General features: G+C 30.9%; 1 protein-coding gene across 1 annotated transcript; it reads right to left on the bottom strand.

Moving 5' to 3' along the window:
* Positions 1–28: 28 nt before the first annotated feature.
* LOC124537273 (excitatory amino acid transporter 3) lies at positions 29–27,041 on the bottom strand. The gene is made up of 9 exons (XM_047114052.1): positions 26,923–27,041; positions 10,588–10,874; positions 10,094–10,276; positions 5,994–6,085; positions 4,522–4,705; positions 3,581–3,814; positions 3,188–3,379; positions 2,517–2,651; positions 29–2,406 (listed from the first exon to the last, which is right to left on the bottom strand). Exons 2-9 carry the CDS (start codon positions 10,851–10,853, stop codon positions 2,244–2,246), a joined length of 1,449 nt encoding a protein of 482 aa, XP_046970008.1. The 5' UTR covers positions 10,854–10,874; positions 26,923–27,041; the 3' UTR covers positions 29–2,243.
* Between the last annotated feature and the right edge of the window lie 167 nt (positions 27,042–27,208).

The raw sequence follows: 27,208 nt of genomic DNA, 5'->3' as shown, positions 1-27,208 counted from the left end.
TCATCCTGGAAATAAATAAAAAAATATCACTATGGTAAGTATTTATTAAAATAACATTTGAAAAAGTTTAGACAGTATAAACTAAAATAACATTATAAACGGCGATATAAAAATCTATAATGTATTTTGTATTTGAAGTAATACAGTTTATGTAATGATTTTATAATAGTTTTGGTCTTAACCTTCGTCAGTAACAAACTGTAGGGATAAGTGGGAAAGAAAATATGTACATGGAATCTACAAGAATGTATTACGTTTAGAGAAATCTTTACAATAAATAACAAGTGAATTCACATCTAAGAGGTCTAATATCTACATATGCACGATTACAATAATAATTTTAAATAATAAAATCTGACAATTACAACGTTCCATTTTAACTTAGATTAAACATTTACTTAAAGTTCTAATTTTTGGCCATTTCGATGGTATAATAAATTAATAATAAATAATATATAACCAATGTTTTTATTTTTAAAATAAAAAATATCGTGATTATTTATGTATTCCATACAAAATTTGTCATTTTTAAATCGTTCTTAACGATCGTAAAATAAAATATAACAATAAAATTTAACACAAAACACTAAGTGTTATTGGATTCCAAAATGAGTTAATAACTGGAATGCAACGACATGATGACGGAACACTAGAAACTATTTTACACGCACTTATATTATGGCACATTTAATAAGATATAATATAAATAGAACAGTACTACAAACATACACACATATGAAGGATATACATTCATACAAAAATAGATAAACAGATCTCAGTTACATAGGTTTAAAGAGTTTAAGAATACTTCTCTGATAATAATGAAATTAAAAATTTTAAGGTCTAATTCGTCTCAACCGTTTTTGTATGTAACGTTATTTTGAAATTTTATAACGTTACGTAACGAAAACGTCATGAAAAAGGTATTCATTTTGTCACGTATGCTTAATTTCACGCGCTAGAATTATTCATTTAAATAGAGTAAAGTGTAAAGATCTGCTAAAATACCGCTTATCTACTAAGACTTCTTTAATATTTATTCAAAGATTGTTCCATTATCAAATGTAAGAAAATAGAATATAGAGTTTTGTCGGTATAAAGATTTATATATTTTTAATATTCAATAGGAAATATAAGTTGGTCTCAAAACAAGTTCCACGACGTCTCAAAATGTATTCAAATGCTGTTTACAAGTTAAATGTTTTTTGAGAAATCATGAAATAGTTTTAAGTACTATTATTATAGAGCTGCTTAGTGCTATACGTATAATTTGGCACGTTTCGAACACACTGATGAATTTTAAATCCGTTAAACACTTATATAGTTTTGAAATAATAAATATAAAGGAAATATTAATATAATTAGACTGAAATGTATTTTGTCAGCATGTGCACTAAACATTAAATATTATAATTATTTAAATTATTTTAGTAACGAAGAAATACTTTTAAATATTTTATAAATTACCTCACTCAACAAAAGTATCTTAATTTGCTTTTTCATATTATTTTATAAATCATAACCCAGATGCAAGGCTGAATTAATCTGAAGCCAACTGTTACCTATGGTACTGGTCACGCTTAGCTTGAGGTCATACAATAAACATTTTATTATTTAATGAATGCGATACATTTATATGGTAACGTGTATGTGACTGCTACATTATTAACATTTTAAATATTTGGTGAGTTATTTAGTTAGTTAAACTAATATTGACCTTTTTCAGTCAATGCAGCCTTGCCCAGACGATAGAACCAGTATTTAACTAACAACGCAACGTAATAAATTAATCATCACAACAAAAATAATTCACACTACTTAAACGTTATTGTCCTAATACGGAATAACGTTATCGTTATTGAACACAGAACGCTTAACCGTTAATCGTTATAACGCTTGACGCTAACCTCATACAGAACGCTACACAGATACATAACGTACTCTGTCTCGCTCTCGCAATCGTTATTGTCAATAATGCGTCTAAGTCTATTTTTTTTTAAATTTATTATACGTTAAGATTCAAATGCAACAAAGGTATCAATTTCTAGTCCACAGGCAGTACTAAACTTAGTCACACAGATTAATAATATACAGAAGATTCAGAATTTAGATTCAATTATTCTTGCATAAATCAATTTCATATATGGAAAGGAGGTTTCAATACATTTTGAATTATGGAGCGAGACTTTATACTGAGTAGAGCTCTAAATCAAGTAGACGGCGAGCCCACTGAACGTGTTCGTTCAATGCTCACCCTTTTCCAGCTCGGTTAGTTCGTGCGCAGGCGCAATTTCTCTGTCGTTCTGAAGCGCGCGTGTCTTGTCGATGTCGCCTTGTGATAGAGATGTAACTATGATGGCGCCGAGTGCATCGCAGACAACATTAATTGTTGTACGGAATCGATCACTAAAATAACAGAAAGGGAATTTATTAATTTACAAAAAATGATAATATATATAGTTAAATGGTTAATATTTATGAGATGGTTATGTTGATGAATAGCAATGGTCACTCACAGTAACCAGTCGACTGCGAGAATGATAGAGACGTCCTCAGCAGGCAGGTTGACGGTATCCAGCACCATCACCATGGTAACCAGCCCCGCTTGTGGGATACCGGCCGCGCCTATACTAGCTGCTGTGGCCGTTACGCTGAAATTGAAACTGGCCTATTATTGATTGTTCATAGAATACAAAAAAAAATAAACTAACAACATTATGACTATAGCCGTATTTCATAACAATTTTATTTTTCGTAATAGCAATTTTTATAATATTTTAAAATTCATTAACTAACTCAAAATCTACTCGTAAGATCTTAATTTGCAATAGATTATTTTTAAACTTAGATATTTATTCTTTCACCTTTGGTTATCCTCATACGAAGACTAGCAGATTACAAATGATACAGATAGAAAGATGTCCCTCAGATGTCAATTGTATTTGATAGGAAAGAAACTTTATCCTGTACCTGATCATACCTAATACTGTCAGGAATATATTAAGTTATTAAAATTAGGTAAAATTGACCGCCTAAATCATTGCCTTTGATAAATCGGTATTAATGTGTAGGATATTGAGGAATCGAGAACTAGACGAAACAAGACTTATAAACCATAACGTATTATCAAATCTACAATCAATGCTTAGAATAAGAATTAATTTAATTTAAATCAGTCCATTCTCACCTGACAGCAACAATTTTGCCAAAAGACATATCAACTTTCCTTAGTTGAGCGATGAAAATAGCAGCCACGGCTTCGTACAGCGCGGTCCCGTCCATGTTGATGGTGGCGCCGATGGGGATCACGAAACGAGTGATGCGCGGGTCCAGGCCCATGTCGTCACAGCAACCGATCGTGATGGGCATTGTTGCTGAACTGGATTAACAGTTTCCATACGATATTAAAACCAGTACATATTTTTCTATTGCAATATCACTGATCAGTGAGGTATGCCACACAGATTGAAAGTTAAGGAGTCCATTAGCGTATTACTCCAAGATCATCTTATACTTTTAACAAGAAGAAGGTCAATCTACTTTTAAGCTACTTGTAATTCAAATAAATAACAATGTTTACCTCGAGGCTGTGCCAAAAGCAGTCGCCATAACCTGTCCCATCTTAGCAATGTAGCGACACGGGAGCTTCTTAGTCGCCAGGATGAACAGAATACTTAAAGTACCAAAGCCGTGGAGGAAGAGGCCTAGAAGTACCGTCATGAAGTAGAGACCCAACCGTCCGACTAATTCCGCAAACGATTCTATCTCCATGATTTTTGCTGTCACGAGGAAGAATACACCAAGTGGTGACAACCTGGAAACAAATGTTTGAGCAATAATATTTTCGGTAATGTTCCAAATATGAATTTAGCTTAATTACTCATCATAAATACTTTACACAAAATTTGTTTCTAAACTATTAAGAGTCAATAAAAACTTATGAAAACTGTATGAAAATCTGTTTGTAAGGTTTTGGGCTTATTGTGTAAATAGATGATGGTGGACTTTATTTTATAATATGTAGTGATTTAAATCACTTGTTTGTAATTAAAAAAATATATCTCATCTAGATGCTTACTTTTTCAAATGAAAATATCTTTATTGCACATACAATGAATTAAACATTCTATTACAATACATTTAATTATCAAATTTTACCACCGGTTTGAGGTTTGTTTGATACTCCTGTCATGAAAAGTACCGGTGAAAGTAACTCAGCGAGATATATACATATATTTTTGTCTATTATTCGTGACTACAATTATCAATTATTTTTGATACGGTCTGGAGTCAATCGTTTCATAACCAAGGCTTTCTATCATCTAATAATCGTAAATATTATAATACCCATTAGCATACAAAAGTTACATCATTTTATAATAGAAAAGTTCTAAGAACATTGACCCACAAAAGAATTACTGACCCTGTGTAATCGGCTATCAGAAGTTACAAGTTTATATTTCATCCTTGTATAAATTGTGTGTACATAGTAATTTCTAGAAAAGAACTTATAATCCTCACCAAATAACCCATCCAGTGATGATCATCATAGCTTCCGACAAGGCGTGAAAGAAATTTTGTAGCGGCCGACTCTGCTCCCCCATTTTGCCAAGCGTGATACCCAAAACGATGCTGAAGCATACCAGTCCCAGCACGTTGCTGCCGCTTTGGTAATCGCCTTCTATTTTATAAGTTTCCAGGTGACCTGAAAAGATCATAATATTTCATATGTATCTGATTAATTTATTTTGTTGTCAAAACTCTTGGTCCTTGGAGTAGTGGTGCAAAAAGCTTCATTACAAGTATAACACCTCACCTTATCGGCTCTACTGGACAGGAGGTCTGGTTCGTTTTTCTGCCCAGTGCATGGGAATTGCGAATATTTCGTATCTTTTAACTTTTAGATTGTCGTTACATTTAATTTCTTTCAAGTAAAAAATAACGTTGTTTATTTTAAGTAAAAAATAACGATTCAAAGTATAAATTGTGTAATATGGTATATAGTCGATGTTTATCACGTTTAATGTTTCATAATATACTTAACAAATTATGTATACTAAATGCAAATATCTTATAGAGGGAAAGAAGTAACTTGATATTCACGGTTCTTTCCACGTTTAGTTTATAGCTTAAGGAGGACATAGTTCGGTCAAAAGATTATTGGTGAGTCAAAAAAATTAAAGCAGAGTAAATTTGTATAATTTTTTCTTAACTATTGTTTTTAAATATTACTATATTTTTAAATATTAAATGACTATTTCAGAAACAAAACAAAATAGTTATGTTAATGTTTTATTAACTTTGCTATGTATTTTTATATTTTACATATTTTTTGGACGTATAAATATGTAGGAACATAGTACGAAGTTGTCAATACGTAATAACTATGTTGCAGAATCATAATATCTGGGAGCATGGCAGTGCAGTGCAGCCAAGTCTCGAGCAAAACGGGCACGACCATACCATCTTTCTCGAAACGATTCGCGGCTGTTTAGCCCCCCTTATTACTTCCACGTGTACAAAGCCAGGAGTTTGGGTTTTCGGTGAATAATAGTAGGCATTAGAATTAGCTTAAATTCGAAATTACATGCCAATTGAATTAATAGTTTAGGATTTACGGTCGATCAAAGTTACACCATTTTGTCACTCACTGACTCACTGACCGATCATCAAAAATCTAAGGTACTTCTAGCATATGCTTTTAGACTTAAACTGAATTATAAATGAAAGAAAACTATTGATACAATTACTAAATGTTGATTTATAACTACAAAATAATTTGAATAGGACTTGGCTTCTATGAGATCTCAAAACTTTTTACGATGGAGAGAGACTTGGCATTTCATTCATTTAATGTTTTTGGTGGGATGTAAGATATATTGGTCGTCTAAATATAAAGAGAAAATAAGACTATATAAAGTTATTATAATTCCAGGATATCAATTAGAAGCATGTAATTAATTTAAAAATAGTATTATGATAGTAATATTTACCTTTAATGGCTTTGGTGTCGTTCTGATCATACGCCAGCCGCGTCCGGTACGACGCTATCGTCGCCTGAGCAATGTTCTCTGGGAAAAGGTTTCTGAAAACAGTTGTTATAATCACATAAGAAAATACTTTACAAATTATTCACTAAATTATCGAATTACTACATCCACAGCTTTTCTATTCTCTGAATATTATAATAATATAATATTTACTATTGAATTAATGTAGATTCTATATTTTGTGACCGATTATTCGACAAACTTATATGATACTTGAAAAACTCGTTGTCGCCCAAAGGGTACTCGCGGTGTAGGGATCGGTCCTCAGGTGTAAGGTGTGAATAAGTAACATACAGATAAACAGACAGACACTTATAATATTGGTGCAGATTAACATCGCATAAGCTATTTATGCTACAATATATATTTCAGATAGAGAATATATTATTTATATAATTTTTAAAATAAAAAATTTGACGATCGTATCTATTTTTTATACATTAAGTAAATCAAAATTATGGTAGACAGTAAAAGAAAAGGTAAAAGTTACTACAGTAAATCTGTTAATTAATATTTTCAGTACAGACATATTGAAAAGGGATATAGCCTCACAAAATATGTCATTTGTTCAATCATGAGATTTTTTTAATAATTAAGGTGCGATCTTAACAGGTTACATTGTTTTGTTTACGTTTTATAACATTGTATTAGATTAATTTTAATCTTTAATCGTTGTGACAGATGTGTGTTAGCATTAAACTCTGTCGAGTGACCTATGTCACCTGTCGGGCGGACAATGCTGTACGTCGAATCGTAGTCTTGTTTTGCTTTATTGATAACGCTAGGGTTATGCTTTTCAAAATTTGTTCAATCAACAAAAGTGTCATTTCAACACAGATATGCATTTCCTGAAAACTATCAAACCAATATTTCAAATTATACTTTCATATTTTTTTAATAAAGTGAATATTCATTACATTTCGAATAACATTCGTGTATTCAAAATATAATATAATTATTATATTACAGTATATATGTCTATTATAGTATAGTATGAATATGTAAGTGATATAGTACTCGCTTTAATACAGTGTCAATTAACGGATTAGATACTGTTGAATATTGAAATTGAAGGTCTCCAGTACAATTAGGGCGGCCAAAATTTTACAGACAATTTATAGCGATTATGCATGCCAGCCCTAGTAATGGTATCTAGGGCGCAATATAAATAGCGCGGGCTGATGAAGACTGACTAGGAGGGAACCAACGCGCGCGCCGCTTCTCTTGACAATTGTCAATTACGAATAAACTTCGCGCGAACGTTGGCGCCTTGATTGAGAAGATTATCTTTCTGATAACCACTTTTCATTTTATTTGATGACCTGTATAATTAATATATAACAAGATACTCTGTCGCATAATATTACCAAATACAGCTTAAGTGGAGCAAGATTAATGACTATGGTTTTTTCAAGTACATCCGGAGAGTTGAATTAAAAAATTAAAATGATCATCCAGTTAGGGCCGATTCCATGGAAATTAGAACTGCATGATAAAATTTGAAAAAAATATTTCTTTTAAATAAAACTAATTATAACGGATGAATCGCGTATATTAATTATTTTTAAAACATCCCGACGTTTCGAGCACTTTGCAGTGTTCGTGGTCACGGGTAGACTGCAAACCACGAACACTGCAAAGTGCTCGAAACGTCGGGATGTTTTAAAAATAATTAATATACGCGATTCATCCGTTATAATTAGTTTTATTTAAATGTGTAATAATCGTAAAATATTTCTTATTCTATTTTTACGTTATTCAATAAATTGTTGTAATTTTTTGTGTATTTCTCATAACACTCGCATATTAATTTATAATATACATGTTATTTGAAAGATTGGTTAATTTTTTTAAGAAAATTTAAAGTATACAATTGTTATTCTATGTTTGTATTAAATTTGATTTTGATTCTGTAACACTTGAATAAAATCTGAAAGTATTAAAACTATTATTCATTTTATGTATATATTAAAAATAGGATACTTGATTGATGAATCTGGCAAAGACGACCAACATTGATATAATATAATAGCAATGTTATTATAGTAATTATAGTAAGCTTATAATTTAAATTTAATTTATGTCAAGCTTACTTTATTTATTATTCAAAAAATCTATTTAATAATAAAATTCTAATTATGAATTGTTTAAAAACTGTCACAACTGTCCATCCGCTGATATATCTTACATAAATACATACGTGTTTTCATTTTATATGGATGAGCGTATATAATAAACTAATTTCGATTAAGAACTTTGAAAAGGATTGAAATCGATTATCACCTCATTAAATAATAAATCAAAGTAACACACAGTTGTGTCAATAGGTATTAACGATAGATTTACCTAAGCTTTTGCTATAACAACCAAGTATAGAACTGCCTAGGATCAACTTCAAAAGAATCATTTTGAAATTTAAATCATTCAAATCGGTCTGGCCGTTTTTAAATCATCATTGAACATATATAACCTCTTCCTTTTTGATGAGGTTGAGTGATTGTTGTCTCTACAGTGAGTTGTTATAAAGACTGTCTTATAAATTAAGTTTATATGAAAATAAGCCACTAAAGATACATTAAAAGCCAGTTATACTGTCAGGTATAAATTAAAAGAACAATCTAGGCGTCCATTCAACTATCAACTATTAGACTCTTCGTCCATTACACTTTAAGTCGGACATGTCAACGTCTTGATCTTAGTCATTAGCAATTGCTTTTAATTTATAAGATCACGGATTAAAGATGCTCTTTATACCTTTGAAAACATTGTAATCTCGATCCTTCTCAATTTAGTTTCATAATTGAACCTAGATCTATATTTGTTCAAGTTATATGTACATAATGAACTTGAGAGTTTTGCTACGTTACGTTGCTTTTGTTTGTTTGGTGTGACGAATAGCAAATATAGTTCTTTTAATCGGAATAACATGGTCTATATTTCAATGTTTGATCATAGATACTGTGATTGCCATGATTAATCAAAACTGAGATTTCAGCCCAGAATTGAATTGACGGCCTATTGAGACAACAACTATAATAATATACGATTTATACCCACAAATGTGTTCCTGGTTACTAAAATTCAAAAAAGTTTTTAGTTTTCTATCATGACGTTAAAATAATTTTAAATAAGGAATTGTAATATGGCGGTTACAATGAAAGAACGTATCGATCTACTATTAAATACCATCTTATTTTAATTTATCAAATAATTTTTCATTAGTGAAATAAATATCATTTAATAAGTGAGCAGCAGCAATAATAATATCTAAACATTTTCGTCCACACACAAATTTACTTCAAAAAAAATTAGGGAAGCACACATATATTTGCTCCAAAATTGGTTTGGTTAATGAAATAGATAAAAATTTATGTAATGGTTTTCGCGAATTTTGCCCGGACGGGTGAATTAACACTTTCATTAAGCCAATATAGACTGACACGCAAATGATGTGTGATATTTCATCTGAGCATTTAAAACGACTCGTTAACGAGATATTAAGCGCATATCAATTTGTATAATTGATATTCCTTTGGATTAATAAAAGGGCCTGAATGATTAAGAATGTCAAATGACTCAAGTATTTCGTCACTTTGAAAAAAATAGTCAGTATATTAAATATTGTTCGTAGTCCACTATTAAATATTATAATTATTAAATAATTATAATTAATAATTAAACGTCCAGAAACATTTGTTTTATTATTAAATATGAATTGAATATAACAATTATTTGCCTTGCTTTAACCATTTTATAACAGTAGAGATGATTTACGATTTAAACAAGAGGTTAGTATCTGAAGGTCGCTGGTAAAAAACGAGGAGTATACCAACAGAGTATACTATAATAGAAATTCTGTGACACAAATATCTGACAACTCGCAATGAAGCAATGTTGTGAAACTACGTTAAAGAATAACATACTCTCGTCTGGCCCTTGCCTAGAAGTGTGTTGTTTTTATGATTGATCGGCTACTTCGTATTTGTTAAACGAATATTTTAACCAATCAGAAAGGCTTAAAAGAGAACAAAATTATATTATACCTTATTAGATCCAATAGAGTGTCAGATGTGAGCGTGTCCTTAGTGACGAGTTTCTTTGTAACGTTGGGCTGACTGTAAGCATCAGAACCCCGGCCTGGCTTGATCGTGGTGACTAGAGCTATACCGAGCATCACTGCACATATTGTCGTCGTCATGTAGTAGATGATGGCTCGGAGACCAACCCTAAACATAGAAACAAATTCGTTATTACCAATCTCGAGTGTATAAAATAATATATTTGATGGTATTTAAATAATGATTTGACTGATTTATATTTAAATGGAAGAGAATATTACGAGAATAATTATTTTCTATAATCTGATATATTAAAATTTCAATATTTTTGTTTACAATTAGACTATATCAGCACAACATTTAAATACAAAAAAAAACTTTTTCCCATACGTATATACATAACTTAAAAAAATTAAATGTTGCCAGAGTACTGAAAACAGAGTAATTATTTTAATAATGTTATTAAAAATTGAACTTACTTGCCAGATAGACTGAGATCTAGTGAACCGATCGCAGAAACAATCGAAGAAACTAACAACGGGACTATCAGACACTTCAGCATCCTGAGGAAGAGTTCACCCGGATACTGGAAGTACATGACATCACGCCGCGACCATTCTATGCCAGATGCCCTCAGGCCCCAGCCCAGCAGCGTCCCAGAGAGAACTCCTATCACAGTTAGCATGGTTAGGAGATTCTCTCGAAGGAATGAAGTACATTTATTTCGTCTGATTTGAAGCGGCATCTTGGCGGGATACCGTCGTTTCTGAAAAGATAAAATATTTTGTTACGCTCTAAAGAAAAATTCGAATTTCTTGGAGATCACTCTAGTATACGATCATCACGAAGCCTCAACCTAAAACTGCCTACCTGTGCAGGCAATAACACTTTGGAACAACTTACCGCTAAGCATAAGACAATCTAAATCGTTACAAATATTTAAAAAATCTCTGAAAACATTGTATTTGGACACTAATAATGATGACAATTGAGATACAGTTATTTAATATCCTATTATACTTTCTATTATATTCATTAATAATATTATATTTATTTATTTATTTTTATTACATATACTATGTAGATATATGTATGTATATATGATTTATTTATAAATATCTATAATCTGCTTTATATTTTATTTATTAGTATTTTTTGTATTTATGTATTTTGCTATATTTATTGAGTTGTATTTGTTATTATTCCATAATGTAAGTTTTTACTGCACCACCATATTGCCGTCTTTCGAACGCATTATCCTTCTAACCCAAAGGTTGTCTGGAAGAAATGGCTTATAAGCCATAAGACCGCCTTTTGCTTGGCCAATTTCGTTTGAAAGAAAATATATTTTGTGTCTTTATGTATATTTGGTGTACAATAAAGAGTTAAGTAATAAAATATTATATTTTATAATAAATCAGTAGAATAACAATGCATCTTTAAATAAGTTTGTTAAACAACAAATCAAACGACTTGCAATAAAATATTCTGCGTGTCATTTATTTCAATTGTCATGGCGATCGGTTGAATGTCTCGAGTATATGATTATCAAACAGATAGATCAGGGAACATTTTTATAAAAGCAATAATAAATAATTGAGATACATAAAAAAGTACGTTAAGATTATATATCGAAATATTTTTTAAGTAGGCTCTTATAAACACTCGATCAACATCGTTTTTTAAAAACTCTTAAGCTTAGCTTAGCTTTAGTATCAGAATGTTGGATCTTCTGAAATCTCATACCAACTTACATTTTATTTTAATTAACCCTATTTGAATAATTTCAGGATGAACTTGGTATAATTCTTAAACTTATGTGCTTGTCGTTACTTAAATATTTAGCTATAGAAATTAATCAACACATTACCATCTTAAAATAATTAAGAATGCTTCATTTCTTTGAATTTTCAATTCCCAGTTTGGGTAAAAGACCCAAACACAAACAGCAATGTCGTATTCGGAGCCCTACAATTTTCATCCCCTAACACTACGATTATTATGAATACATTTTCCCAAAACCCTTTATGATCACTCATACTGTGCAATTATTTTCAAAAACCTTCATTCTCAAATAAAATAAATCAAAATATCCTTTATTCATCAGTAGTTTCATAAAAGCACTTTAGAATCGTAATTTGTTGGATTAAATGTAAAGCTACAACCGGCTCGGAAGTAAATTCTAGTGAAAAGATCCGGCTAGATCTGAGAAGTTACTCTTTTCCACCATTTTGATTTCGATTTGTAATGTTTGAAGTCGGTATCGCTTCATTTTTACATCTTTATTAGATAAATATCTTTTACGCAGATAAAATCATAAGATAAGCATCTAAGAATGGGTATTTTTATTTTTGTTTACTCGTTAAGATAACGAGAATAATTAAATAGTTGTAATTTTTTTCCTGCACCGAAAAAAACACAAACTATTATATTATAAAACAGTAAAAAAAAAACAAAAGAAAATATGTATATTCTGTGTTTAAACACATTATATGCGGACACTTATTTAAATTCTGTATAAAATTATTAGTGCTTCTACTTTCGATTATACCCAAATAAATGCATACTTGGCACGTTATACTTGGCAAATCATATACACGTTTTGTTCCATGATTAAACAAGATAAAATTTCACAGTATCTTTCAATATATACTTCATTCGCATAAGAATTATTTACAATAAACTCCTAAGTTTACATTTTTTACATTACAATTAAGATAGCCCCTATATATGATGGCATGAATACTACAAGCGAAAAATAATCCAAAAGATAGATTTTTTTTAAGGTCTTTGCTCTATTATGTAATGGATATGAATATTTACATAGTTTAATCGTATCAGTTTTTTGCGCAGCGTTTTCGGCCTTCGACCAACGTGTCAATGTATATAGCGTCTAACATGGACATCGATGTTGCAGTTCTCAAGAAACCAGTGTCATATATATCATAGTGCTATGGGCGTCACTATGTGCAAGAACGTCGAAAGTGACAAGAGCTGCATTTGTTATATCTTTAAGAGAAACATGCCGATTACACGGAAATCAGATTCTTCGCGGGATCATTTATAACGTTGGTGACCCAGGTCCGTAGATGATAAATTTTAAACCCTATTATTTTCACCTTTTTAAATATTTAAAACTATGTTGCGGCGTGAAAATATTAAATAATTTTGTTTGCAAACTCTTTTAGAGATATCGACATTAATTGCATATTTTTCTGTTCTTTTATCGCCTTTGTAATCTTTGTACACGTATACAAGGACGGAAGGGCAGTACTTGAAACTTTTTTCGAACCGATGTTGCCATTGTAAATGGAAAAATAAGGTTCAATCTAGGAATCATTGTTTCAAAATCATATAAAGTAGAAGTAACCCTTTAGCAGTCCTGTTTATAATTATGACATCGTAGCGAAGCTGGAACCTTCTATTGTCTCACAATAGGCACAATCAGAGTATGAGAGAGATTTGATTTATTCATTGTTGTACAACAATATTGATAATGTTACTATAATCACTTTCATAAGATTTTAAAAACAACGTAAACATTTTTTTTTATAAGTGTGCCATGTAAAATAAAAAACTGAAATAATATATTATATATTCATTTTATTATATACATGCATTTCTTAAATTACTTAACTTATAACCATGACAAATGTCAAGATAATTGTTCTACTAACATTAATGCTGTGAGAAATTGGCAGATGCACAACAGTGTACGTAACTACATATAAACATATATTGGTATAGAACATGTTGAACAAAATACATTGCTACAGAAACGTATCTTCCTCAAATTGCAATGAAAAATTCTACTCATTAAGTTCTTACTTTTTGCATTATATTATCTAGTTAGAAAAACGAGAAAATCGACCACCTATTTTTATTTCATCAATCAATTTTCATTGACTATAAGAAATGCACTAACAACCTCGGAAACCAAGGTGTTATATCTCTCATGTTTATAATTATACTAGCTCATTCAACCGTAACACAACAATGCTAAGTATTGATGATTGGCATTAGAATTAATGCCAAAAGTATGACTCTCACCTAAACGGGCTTCCACGAAGCCGTACTACCAAGTATACATACCGAAATAAATAGCCATAAAAAGAAAGAAATCGTATAGTCGTATGAAGGATGTGTAAAATATACTGTGCATTTATTAAGACTTTTTTTTTTATTAAGACTTATTTATTATTTAATGTTATTTTTTATGATAAGATAGTCGAAGAGAAAATTAAAGCTCCGAGTACTTAATAAAGGAACGCTGCCAAAACTGTTACAAATATACAAGACTTTGGGACCTTACTAGCTGACTATTAAAAAAATTATAATAATCCATTACAGTAAAGCTTTTTACGTTTAAAATTTTACAAAACAAATTGTAGGTTTCTTTTTAATTAAATCATCGAAATCTTAGTGTAAATAAAATAAATAATAAATAGCTAATATACTAATTAGCTTTTAATTTAAATTTATAGTGACAAGTTGTAACTAATATTTCCTGTAAGAAATGTTGGCGAAACGGAACCGAGAAAATATTAACCTATTAATTATATAGTCTGTGGTAAAAGTCATGCCAATTTCATGTATTATTATTAATACTCTGTAGTCATAAAGAACTCCATAGTATTTTTAAAATATGAAGTAATCTGAGCCATACTTTTGTTGTTGAAGGTAAAAAACAATATATCATTAACAAACATGTGATGCAATCCTGACTAGAATTTTTTTAATTTTTTTTTTTCGTACAATGTCGAAATTTCGTGCTCAAATTTAGCGCGGGACCACACGTGGGAGACAGAGCATACGCGCCCCGCACGGATGTCATCGCGGAAATCTTTATTTAGTATCGCGATCAGCTCTCCCCTCGCTCACACGCACCGCAATCTGCCTAACGACGTACCTGGCTGGAAATGTACACTCATGACACTAAACTTTATTGTATTGATGGGATGACGAAATCAAAAATAAAGGATGAATTAAGGTCTGTTTTGCAATCGAAAGCGACAGACTTTACTGTATTTAATATCATCCTGTCATCCTTGTAAACAAATTAAAGAATTTATCATTTTGATTATAAATATCATACCACAAATTCATTGAATATCGCCGAGACTTTCATATAAAAAAGTTTGGTTATGTTTTTTTTTTTAATTGTAATGATCAATGTACAACGTATTTAAATCACCGTCTAGGGTCGTAAGTCCATTGATCTTGATTCATAAGATCTTGCCCCTGACATTATACTCGACAGACAGAGACAAGGATCTATTAAGTGGATCTATATATGGAACGTCCAATGCTTCTCCTAATCATTATACTTCAATAAATAATTCATATAATTGTTAATTCCTTAATAAACACTACATTATTTTATGTATATTAAGATAAAACATTTTAGAATTTGCTTTAAGTTAACATTTTTTAAATAAAAATAATAACAAATCAATATCAAATATTATTTATAAAAAATAAAAAACAATTAAGGACCACTCTAGAGTAAAGGCCTCCTCCTTTTATAGTTAATTAGTTTTAATAGTTCTTACTTTACTTATTCATCTCCATTATTAGCTTATCAATTGCCTATAAAATATCGTATTAAAAAAAATGAAAGCGTTGTCAACTCTGTGTGTTTTAACTAAATTAATTAATTAATTATTTAAATGACATAATCAATACATAAGCAATTCAATAAATCATAACATTATGTGAAATCTAGAATTATTGATTACATTATTTTAAAAACCAGGACTAACATGTGTTATTAACATTTCGATTATACAGGGTTATTGGTAATTCGACGTATTCCCAGTAGGAGGTGATAGGGGTGACTATTAGCATTAATTTTAGCCCCCACATCCATGATGCGAAAGTTAACCATTTTTGAGTTATTGCGTTTTTTAGTTTATTTCAAAATAAGCCAAAAATGCAATTTTTAAAAAAAAAGTAGTATCAATTAAAATCTTATCTTTTTCCTCTGATTTATAAAAAAAAGATTAATAACTGGATTCAAACTTTTTTTTATTTTTTTCCTCAAAAATTACTTATAAACAAAAAAAACATTATGAAAATGAAAAACTATTATTTTTTACCTAGTAATGATCAATTGTAAGGTTACTTAAGAACTTTATTAATTATTAACATTCTAGTAGCTCTGCTTTCTTTTTACTTTATCCTCGGGGATCACATAGCATGATTAGCGTCATGCTATGTGATTACTTCTCTCAATACAACTTCGAAACAAAGCAACTTTATAATATATGTATGTCTATACAAAATCAATTATATGGTGAATAGCTTTCAAGTTCATGTGAAATAACAAGGGTGAACGCAATTTTTCGACACTAGCATAGTTGATCCACTAATGAGCGCGCCGGCACGTGCGCCGACATTAATATGTATATAGCGCTTGTTAGATCGCGCGACTGTTGTTTTATTTTTAATAGATGCTGCGAGAATACGCTTCCAGACATCTGAACAGTCTCGACAACTAGACAAGAAATGAATGCATGAAAAACTAAATACGCACCCTCTGATGCATTTCTTAGCGTTTCAATGTAACTCAGTAGCCTAAGAATTGATTGAGGCAAACATTCGATTACAAATATTCGTTTTAGAATATTAAGGTTTGTGAGGTGGAAGATATCAATGTACGTTGTATATGTACTTAGTAGGTAGTTGAGATGGCCCAGTGGTTAAAACGCGTGCATCTCAACCGATGATTACGGGTTCAAACCCAGGCAAGCACCGCTGATTCTTGTGCTTAATTTGTCTTTATAATTCATCTCGTGCTCAGCGGTGAAGGAACACATCGTGAGAAAACCTGCATGTGACAAATTTCATAGAAATTGTGCCACATGTGTATTCCACCAACCCGCATTGGAGCAGCGTGGTGGAATATGTTCAAAACCTTTTCCTCAAAGAGAGAGGAGGCCTTTAGCCCAGCAGTGGGAATTTACAGGCTGTTGTTGTTGTTGATGTATATGTTCTTAATTAGAAAACTTGCGACCGTTGATAAATGTACCTAGTAATTATTGATGATATATTTAGAAAAGGTAAACCGTTCATTGGTTCAAATCTGATAGAATAACAACCCTAGAGGATTGACAGTCACATTGTCACAGACATTTATTGCAAAAAATATTTAAAAATTAAATAATCTTATCTAATAGTGACCTGCAACTCCTTGAAGAAACAGTAAAAAAAGCAATGACAATGTTAGGTTCTACTAAAATCAATTCAAAACTATTCTTCAGATTTTAACAACAACTTTTAAATAACATAGATTTAATTTTTTTTATGTGATAGGTGGCAAACGAGCAAGAGGATCACCTGATGGAATGTGACTACCACCGCCAATAGACATCTGCAGCATCAGGGGGCTATCAGGTGCGTTGCCGGCCTTTGAGGAAAGAGTACGCTCTTTTCTTGAAGTTTAATTAAACATAACATTTGGTACGAATTAAGTTAACTTTTCCTTAGCATCGAATTAAGTATATTTTATGTATGTAACATAAAAAAGACGAACCAGTTTTCTAATCGAAATTTCTTAACGTGCAAATCTCTCTGCAGTATAATTTTCTAAGAACTTATTATTGTCTTACGTAATGAAATAATGAAAAACAAATTACGTTAATTGGTTATTTATATGTAATTATTATAAATAAAAATACCCGCTTAACAATTACTAATAAGTGTTTCTGTTTTCAATCGCATTCTAAGCTTAATTTCAAATTAGTTCTCACAGAATAGCTCGACAATTCCAAAGATATGCCTTTTAAATACAGATAACAAAAACTCACACATATAAAGAAGTCCCTGCAATAATCACTATTACGACAAATAATGCGATGATTGCGATACGCACTAATTATAGTAATTTTATTACTATTATTATACTACAGTATTAATAGCATCTGAACTAATTTGAAGAATCTGTGAATAATTACAAAAGGTGCAAAAGAATTTCTGCATAACTAAAAATCAAATGATTAATATAAATAACAAAGACCGCACAGAGTTATGAGTACAATGACCTCACTATATAATAAATAAGTCGTATGTAATAGAGTTTAACTATTAGTTTGAAAGGAATACTTTTTAGGGTTGAGAATAACCGAAAAAATAGCAACATTTTTATAGGTAAACTAAACATAATTCTGTTATACTTTCAGGCTATTCTGCCACGACCGGATAGTAAGCAATGCATGTTTTTGTGTTTGAATATAAATTACTGTATAGCCTATTCTTACACTTAGATCATTCCAAAGTTCCGACAAAAGGTTCGCCGACGCTCAAAATACCATTTCTTCTCAAATACATAGTGAATATCCAATGATATCACGAATTTGCTGTCAAATGTTGTCTATTTGTTTATTTTCCTGTTATTGTTAGAAGTTAATATGATAAAATAGATTATGTAGATTTTCACCGAACAGGTTGCATTTGATCGTTGAATAAGCATCACACAATTTACAGAGCATCACAACGAAGCGAATGTGTCTTATGGAATTATTATTAAACTTAGTAAATGCCTGTGAAGTAGTATAGTAAATGAAATACCCCAAATATAATTTTTCTAAAAAAGGAGATATTAATATAGAGGTAACCTTTGCTTAGTATATTTAGGGGCTATTATTCATTTTTATCACTATAGGCGACATATGTAAATATTTAATTCACTCATTGTTTCAATTCCTCAATTAGTGTCAAAATCCAATTAGATAGTTGCCCTGGACAATTGAAAAGTAAGCAACAAAAAGAAACAATTTCAATATATTATAAAATACGTAACAAAAGTAAAAAGAGTATCATTAAACAATGTAACATAATTACTCAATCTGAACCTTCTAAAAATAGCATCAATGTATTTTTGAGAATCTTTCTCTATATATAATCTTGTATATAATAAAAAAATCGATGATACTTAAGCTTACCGTTGCGAGGTGACATAAGTCAGGCTGAGAGTAATCCTCGATGTAGGGCGATACGTATCGTCAATATCGAAAAGGGGACAAGTGGGTATAAAAGGTCTTTTATCTCGTATTCATGTAGATTTGAATGCTCTGACATTGAAAATCGGTTGTCGTATATACATACTCTAAGTGTTGCGAACTATTATTATCAACGACAGGTGACGCAGTTACGGCCATATAAGTTGTTATACCATTGATTTATTGTAGCATGTCGCTTCAAATCTAGCACGTCGCAGATTCAAAATAAATTACTCTTATATGAAATGAATAGACTGAGCAAGTTCTGTTGTAAACATTTGATGTACATATATAATTTATATATTGTAATAATTTATTGACATACTTGTTGGTTGGGCTTTCTGATGTTCTACCGCCAAACTACAGTACTTAGTATTGTTGTGTTCCGGTTTGAAGGGTGAGTGAGCCAGTGTAACTACAGGCACAAGGAACATAACATCTTAGTTCTCAAGCTTGGCGCATTGGCGATGAAAGGAATGATTAATGTTTCTTACAGAGTCATTGTCTATGGATGGTGGTAACCACTTCACCATATGCTCTTTCGCCAACCAGTAGCACAAAAAAACTCTTTCTTGCTGTTTCTTCTCCGTAGAATCTGCATTCTGAGCCGAGATAATTTCACTTAATAATATTTGTTAAATGACGACTCAAGAGTGCTTGTAAAAGCCTACTTGAATAAAGTATATTTTGGATGGGGATTTTGATTTTGGTAGCTTTAAATGTAATTTAACATTGTAATATTACGTTTTAAGTACTATGAGGCTAGATAAATAAAGTATTTTACTTTTTCGGTTATATTTTGATATAAAGTATGAAATTACTGAAATTGTGAACTGAAGTTTGATATTTTTATGAAATACTTTAATGGTTACTACACAAGGGTTACACAAAAGTCTTTTTATGACAACTATAGTCATCCACTCGGTTACACTTACATGCCGTTTTTAAACATAATTCAAGTTTGTATCTCTATTATGCAGACTTTATACAGGTCCCAACAAGGGTTTTAATTATTTTTTTTTGTTAAGTGAGGAATACTCTTCTATGGGTAAAAGACAATCTGGAGAAATGCTCATAGCAATATAATAGCAACATTTTTATGGAACAGATCTTAATAGAAAGGGGTAATGTTTTAATTAATACGATGTTATTAAGTATAATATATAGAAAAATATGGCATAATCGTTATGAAGCAGCTCTACTCTACTACTCATGATTATCGCGTAGGTATATATAAGCAGTCAAGTACTTGAACGTAGAAAGAGTAAAGGGCCCTCATAAGAACTCTCAAACAAGTGGGCTTCCAAGCACATTATTACTGTTTTATTTATCCTTAAACGGCACACAATAGAACTTGAACGCTATGCAATAATAGTCTTTATATCAAGGTTGTAGCGTCTTATTTTGCCATAAATATTATAAAATGTAGAAGAAGAAGAAGTTCAGTGTAAATGGATTACTCAATGGGTTACGCAAACATTTAAAATGAAACAAACTTTTTTACCTTCATTAAAGTCTTTAATATAAAATACTGCTGAAGAAACGAATTTTTATTCTTAAGCCTTTGCCAATTAATATATTTTTTAATTTCATGTTAATAAAACATTGAAATATGATCTGTAATAGGCAATTATCATTAATTAATGAGTGACATTGAGTAAGCTGACGTAGATATTTTAAATATCAACTTTTTTAAATTAATATATCATTATTAGACATTGAATAAATATGTCGTTGTATACAAAAAATAACTTTTTATTTTTTTACTGCCCACTTGGCTGTATGTTCTGCTATTGTTATTTCAGTATCAAATATTTGGATGGTAATTTGTTAATTTAAGAAAAATATTACACTCTCACTCTTTCATATTCCAGCAGTATACACAGTTGGGTTTGAATTTAGTGTATTTCAGTTTCAAAATCAAAATAAACTTTATTAAAGTGGGCTTTTACAAGCACTTTTGAATCGTCAATTAACAATTAAGTGAAGCTCCCACCAGTTCGGAAAGAAGATTATACCGAGAAGAACCGGCAAGATTAATTTTTAATACATTATTTTTAATAATTCTGACATTTAAAGGCACCAGGATTTGTGAAGAGGGCATCACACCTGTGGTAGGGCTACCATGTTTCCCTTTTCGAGGTGCTGAGTTATATTGTAAATCGATAATCCTACAAGATCTATGACCAACTTACATATATTAATATGACTCACATGTTGATGTATTAGTTCGTTGTAATGCAAAATTATTCAATATCACGATATCATAATGTCATTCAAAGTCGTATAAATCTAATTAATCAATAAAACCATTGTAATCATTATTGTTTATTGTAGCCACAAGTGATTTGACGTATTTAAAAATAGCCATACTACATACATCATTTTTTTTAGCATAAATAGTATTTAAGGTAAATTATAATACATAATATATACATATTCATGTACATAGTATCACACATTAAAAAAATAAAGAAACCGGAGTCTAACACGTCACTTCCTACCTCCAGGTTTGACACAAAAACCCGATCATTTTTACTGTATTATACAGACAGCGCCCATACTAGCGCGTATATTGTTGTTTTTGTGCCTGTTTTCCAGTTACATGTACATATATTTCAAACAGAAAAATATACTTGTTATGAATTTGAAAAGTAAAATAAAACTCTCTTTCGTTCCTCACACTCCTGTGCCAAATCCTCTTTAAGCTTCATGTCTTAGGAATAAACTTGCCCAGAAAGGTCGCAAGTTTATCCCTAAGACATTAATAGAGATTTAAAAAATATATTTATTAAAGTTTCATAATAGTAAATATTGCGTCAATGATTTTTATATTTTTTTTATGTATTTTAGTCGTTTTTCATTTTTAAAAAAGCCCATCCCAAATATTTTACAATAATATTTAACAGTCTGCCCAAAGGTAAACTGGAAGAGAACTATTATAGCCGCCTATTGTAAAGCGCAACAGGCGGTTTATTTAATAATGTATTAATATGCACTAACTAAGTATAGGTAAATAATAATTTACTATACACAAAATCTTCGCGAAATACGCAAACATGACAATGTGTTTCGTTTGCATACTTTCTTTCGTCCTGGGAAGAAAGTTGGTTCATTCATTTGCCGTAGAATATCAGCTGACACACGCAGATTCTAAAGCATTCCTTCATAGATAAACACGGCGTTCATTGTGAACCCAAGTTAAATACATGAAAAGTTTTGCTAGAATTTCCATTTGCAACCTTTCGTTAAGATGCACGAGCTATTAACTAAATCGTAATCAAATCTTAATAAATTACAATATTTTACCTTTGTTTCCTTGTAACTGAATGCTAATCAAAGAGACCGTTTAAAGTAAGACGTTAGCGTACTGATTTATTACTGTTATCACGCATTGTGGAGGCGTTAAATGTTGATGTAATATTAATTAAAATAATTTGCTTGTTTATTCACTCGAGATGAAACATAAATCGATGTTAAAGCGAAGGCGTCTGATAAAATACATTCTAATATTTACTTATGTTGTCACTTTTCAATATAAAAAATGACTATTAATCCGATTTTTTAAGCGATCTGTGATACACAGTAGAGAGAAGACCCGAATCTTACATCTGATGATTGGAAGTTAAAACAAAGGTTAAAACCGATTTTCCCTATTTAGCTAGTCATGGAAGAAAATATGCTGCAGAATGTAAATCAACATGGCAGGACGATAATCAAATCTTCTTCAACAAATAACAGATGCCGAGCAAAAGGCATTTACGGACTTTATTTCTGTGATATTCTATATTGCACTGTAATTCTTATTAAATTTGACTTGTAAAAAATTCATTGTAAATAATTACAAAAATATTAAAAAGTACAAAAAAGTTTTATTTTATGACATATATTTATTTGAATGATCCCTTAACAGGTAACATACATATATCTTTTTAATGAAGACTTACTTTACTATTATTTTCAGCGGTTTCAGCAAGTAAGTAGTAATTAATTTTATAATTATAATATTATACTAGCTGATACCGCGGTTTCGCCAACTTAGAATTTATATTAACAAACACGGATATAAAACTGCCTTCAGGTCTTAATATTATCTACTACTAAAACATTGCGTTTAACAATTCATCCGAATCAGTTCAACCAAAGTTGTATCATTGATTTCCAATATCCAAAATTAAAAACCATATATAATTCAATACTTTAGAGAAAATGTGTTTACATGTTTCTAGGAAACAATAATTTGCGTTTAAGCGTAACAGAATTAATTTAAAATAGATATTTACTTGTCCCCCGAGCGCATATATTTATATGTTAACGCATATAGTATCTATTCGTATAAAGCGAACGGGTACTTTTAAGAATTCTGCCCACGCTTTGGCATTAACACGTGTCACTAGTGAAGTAACTATACATTGACATAGTACGACACAACTTAGATGTAGCATCGGCAAATTCAAAACCGATTCCTGCCATTAGAAATAGGTCCTTATAGCGCCATTCGACGCTATTCGTCGCTGTAGATTCTCAGGTCAGATCAACCCTAGAAAGCAAGTGCATGTATCTAAATCGACTGGTTAAATTGACGAATATTAGGTCATATGATATTACAATTTATTGCGTTTGTGTGAAGATCATATAAACATAAGAAATAAATATTGATAATTAGGAAAAGCGTACGAATTCTGCCAATGCTATATCTAAGTTGTGTCGTACTATATATAACCGTCATTTCGCTATTAGTAGCGAACCGTAGATTTGCCATCTACATCGATGACATTTGACTCGATGTACTAACGATGGCTACGTAGCTGTAGGAGGATAATTAATTGAGTATCAGATTGATTTATGTTTACTATTTAGCGAGGGCCGTGATCGTTACAGGCATTAGGTTTATTTATTTTTAGTTTTTTCTTTTATATAAAAGACTGTATCTAACGCTTAATAATAATATAACATGCAGTGGCGTAGAGGCTATGTCTACGGCAGGGCTGTGTCGCTTAAACTTTTACTGAAATTAACATTTAAAAAAAAAATAGTATGATATGTATTAGTGTGCGTGAATAAAATGATAGTTTAATAGTCTACTATTAATCTATTCACTGATAAATTTGACTAGTCGTTGACTCATTTAAAAAAACGATATTGATACATTTTTAGAAACTATATTAAAAAGTGTTATTTTTAAATGTTTACATTTTGAATTAAAACCTACGATATGAACTATTAATATCTTTGATTAACAATCAAAAAAAATATTTTTAAGAGATTTGATATAATAGTTAATTTTTTAAGTAATTTTCTAAAAATAATTAAATATGTAAAAAAATATTACAAGCAAAATTTAATTTTGAGTTAAGCTAGATAGAGTCCTTAAAGCTTCGAAAGCGCTTGAGTAAGACTTCAACGCGCTATGCTAAAGTGAACGCTTTTACTGAAAGCTTTAGTTTACGCAATAAACATGAAATAAATATTAAGCTATTTTAGTGTATTTACATACATGTAAACCGTTAACTGTGCACGTGTTAAATTGGGTTCTTAACACAGATATGAGATAGGAGGTCTTTCAACTTTGTTTGCGTTGTATTCGACTATTTCAATGAAATTTTCTTTATGTCAAGCTAAATTAAAAAAATTGTGTTTCATTACGTCATTATAAGCGGAAAAGAGAGAGTTCAGGATCAAGATCAACGGCTTATCGATCTTACTTACTTACTTATAGATTGGCGGACGAGCATATGGGCCACCTGATGGTAAGTGGTCACCATCACTCATAGACAATGACGCTGTAAGAAATATTGACTATTTCTTACATCGTCAATGCGCCACCAACCTTGGGAACTAAGATGTTATGTCCCTTGTGCCTGTAGTTACACTGGCTAACTCACCCTTCAAACCGGAACACAACAATACTGCGCGTACTGTTGTTTGGCGGTAGAATAACTGATGAGTGGGTGGTACCTACCCAGACGGGCTTGCACAAAGCCCTACCACCAAGTTAAGTGAACTTTAATGACTCATATGTGAATCTTATTATTGTTACCCTTATACTACAAACTGTGATATAAGTCCTGATAAAGTGTTTTATCAGAAATCATTAAAATTAATTTTAATAAATGTACACATTTAAAACAAAATTTCCTTTTTTTATAATAAATACGTATAAATAAAAATCTTTCCGTTATCACACATAAAGACCTCTTTGAGCTTCAACTTTTTTTTATTAAGGATATTAAATACGTAACTGGTGTATGTAAATATTTATACTCTTACCATTTAGATGAAAAAAAAAAAATCTCCTTTGAACAACTTGCAAATTCCAACGTAGTACTAATGCTTTATTATAATTACACATATATCGATATTGAACATTAAGTATGTAACAATGTGTTTTAGCCGATACTAATATTATATAGACGGACAATTTGTTCATTTGTATGTATGGGATAATCTCCTGAACCAATGATGGATCGAATAAGGAACTATTTTTTAATAATACGTGCGATTCGAAACATACAAATCAATAAGGGATCTTTTTCGTAGCTTCTGTATTTTACAAACGTAGACTAAACCAATAAATAAGAAGTCAAGAAGTTAATTAGTCATACTATGAATCCTTACCTAGATCGTTTTATCATTCTGACATAAACATATAATAAAATTGGAGTGTCTGTTTGTAATATTAAAATAGCCGTTTACTCAATGCATATGTATGTATACAGAGTATATATACCAAAATAACATTTTTTACAATTTCTGTCTGTCTGTCTGTTTGTTTCTGCTAATCTCTGGAACGGCTGGACCGATTTTGACGGGACTTTCACTGGGATATAAATGATATAATTAGGAGTAGCTTAGGCTACAATAATATATTTTTTGTTAAATTCAAACAACGTCGCGGGCACAACTAGTTCTAAAATCAAATTCAAATGAGTTTTCATAAATATAATGGAATATCTTTAATTAAAAACCACTTTAATCTGAGCTCTTCGTTTTACTCTAAATCATAATTAATCATGTAACAGTTTAACGTAATAGATAAGTAAAAATCTCCATTCAAAAAATGGATAAACAACAATCAACAGGCATGGCGAACACAATTCGCGCAACTAGTGCTTCCGGCGTACCGTGGAGAAGTTAACAATAGCGGGGATACGCTATCATTAAAATAATTTGATACTGGCTTTGTGTCATCTATATTAACTTAATTTGATTTAAATATTTTATTCCAAATCATAGACAATAAGCATAAACAATAACAAAGGTTAAAATGAATTTACATTCCCAATAGTTCATAAAAATTGCTATATTTTATAGTTTTTCTATAAAATACTAAAGTATAACACGAATGACCAATTTATTATGAAATGGCGGATAATTTTTATAACCTTGATTATAATTGGTAATATAATAATTTAATTTCAGTGTTATTGTACGGTAAATTAAAATGAAATATGGCATATACGAATAATATATTATAATAATAAATAATCGAACTTGCTTATGACAAACGGAGACACCGGGATAACGTTAAAATATTATAGAATTCTATGTTTCTAATTCAAATACATCATTTCATATATCTATCGATGTTCAACAATTAATATCGTGGACAAAGGTTTCAATATTCTCTGCTCGCTTCTATTTCCGATTTACAGACAGCTCATTACTTAGAAATCATAAGTAATAAGTCGGCTGAGATTGGGTATCATTTGATTGATTGATATGATTTTATTTATTGGCATAATGAATTCTGAAACTACAAGTTACAAGTCTCGTATTGAGATTATTTTCATCAAATAGTTATTTACGACTCACCGTTGCAAATAAAGAGCGGGAACCTTATGTATCACTGTATCGCGTTCAACTATCACAGCATAACTGAGACCGCGTTTATTCGAGCGACACGTGCACGCTCTGGGAACGCCGGGAGCCGACTGAGATGAGCCACTCCGTCTGGACATCCTCAGATCCTGCGGTGGAGGCTGGGTGGGGGGATAGAGGAGGGGTGGGGACGATTGATCTGCGACTCGGCTTCCGGCGACGTTTCATGTCCTGAATGAAAGCCCTCGTGTGGTACGTCCTACGCGTGTAGTATTCGTAG

Source organism: Vanessa cardui, chromosome 18, assembly GCF_905220365.1.
Source record: "Vanessa cardui chromosome 18, ilVanCard2.1, whole genome shotgun sequence".
NCBI classification, from domain to species: domain Eukaryota; kingdom Metazoa; phylum Arthropoda; class Insecta; order Lepidoptera; family Nymphalidae; genus Vanessa; species Vanessa cardui.
This window is presented reverse-complemented; position numbering and strand designations above follow the sequence as displayed.

Bases quoted from the DNA above. Each gene is read 5' to 3' on its own strand.
- LOC124537273 (XM_047114052.1), bottom strand. From the start codon at position 10,853: ATGCCGCTTCAAATCAGACGAAATAAATGTACTTCATTCCTTCGAGAG. The intron at 3,380-3,580 runs GTAAACATTGTT...CTGTTAATCCAG, and splicing joins GCTTTTGGCACAGCCTCGAG to TTCAGCAACAATGCCCATCA. The intron at 2,407-2,516 runs GTGAGTGACCAT...CTGTTATTTTAG, and splicing joins CTCGCAGTCGACTGGTTACT to TGATCGATTCCGTACAACAA.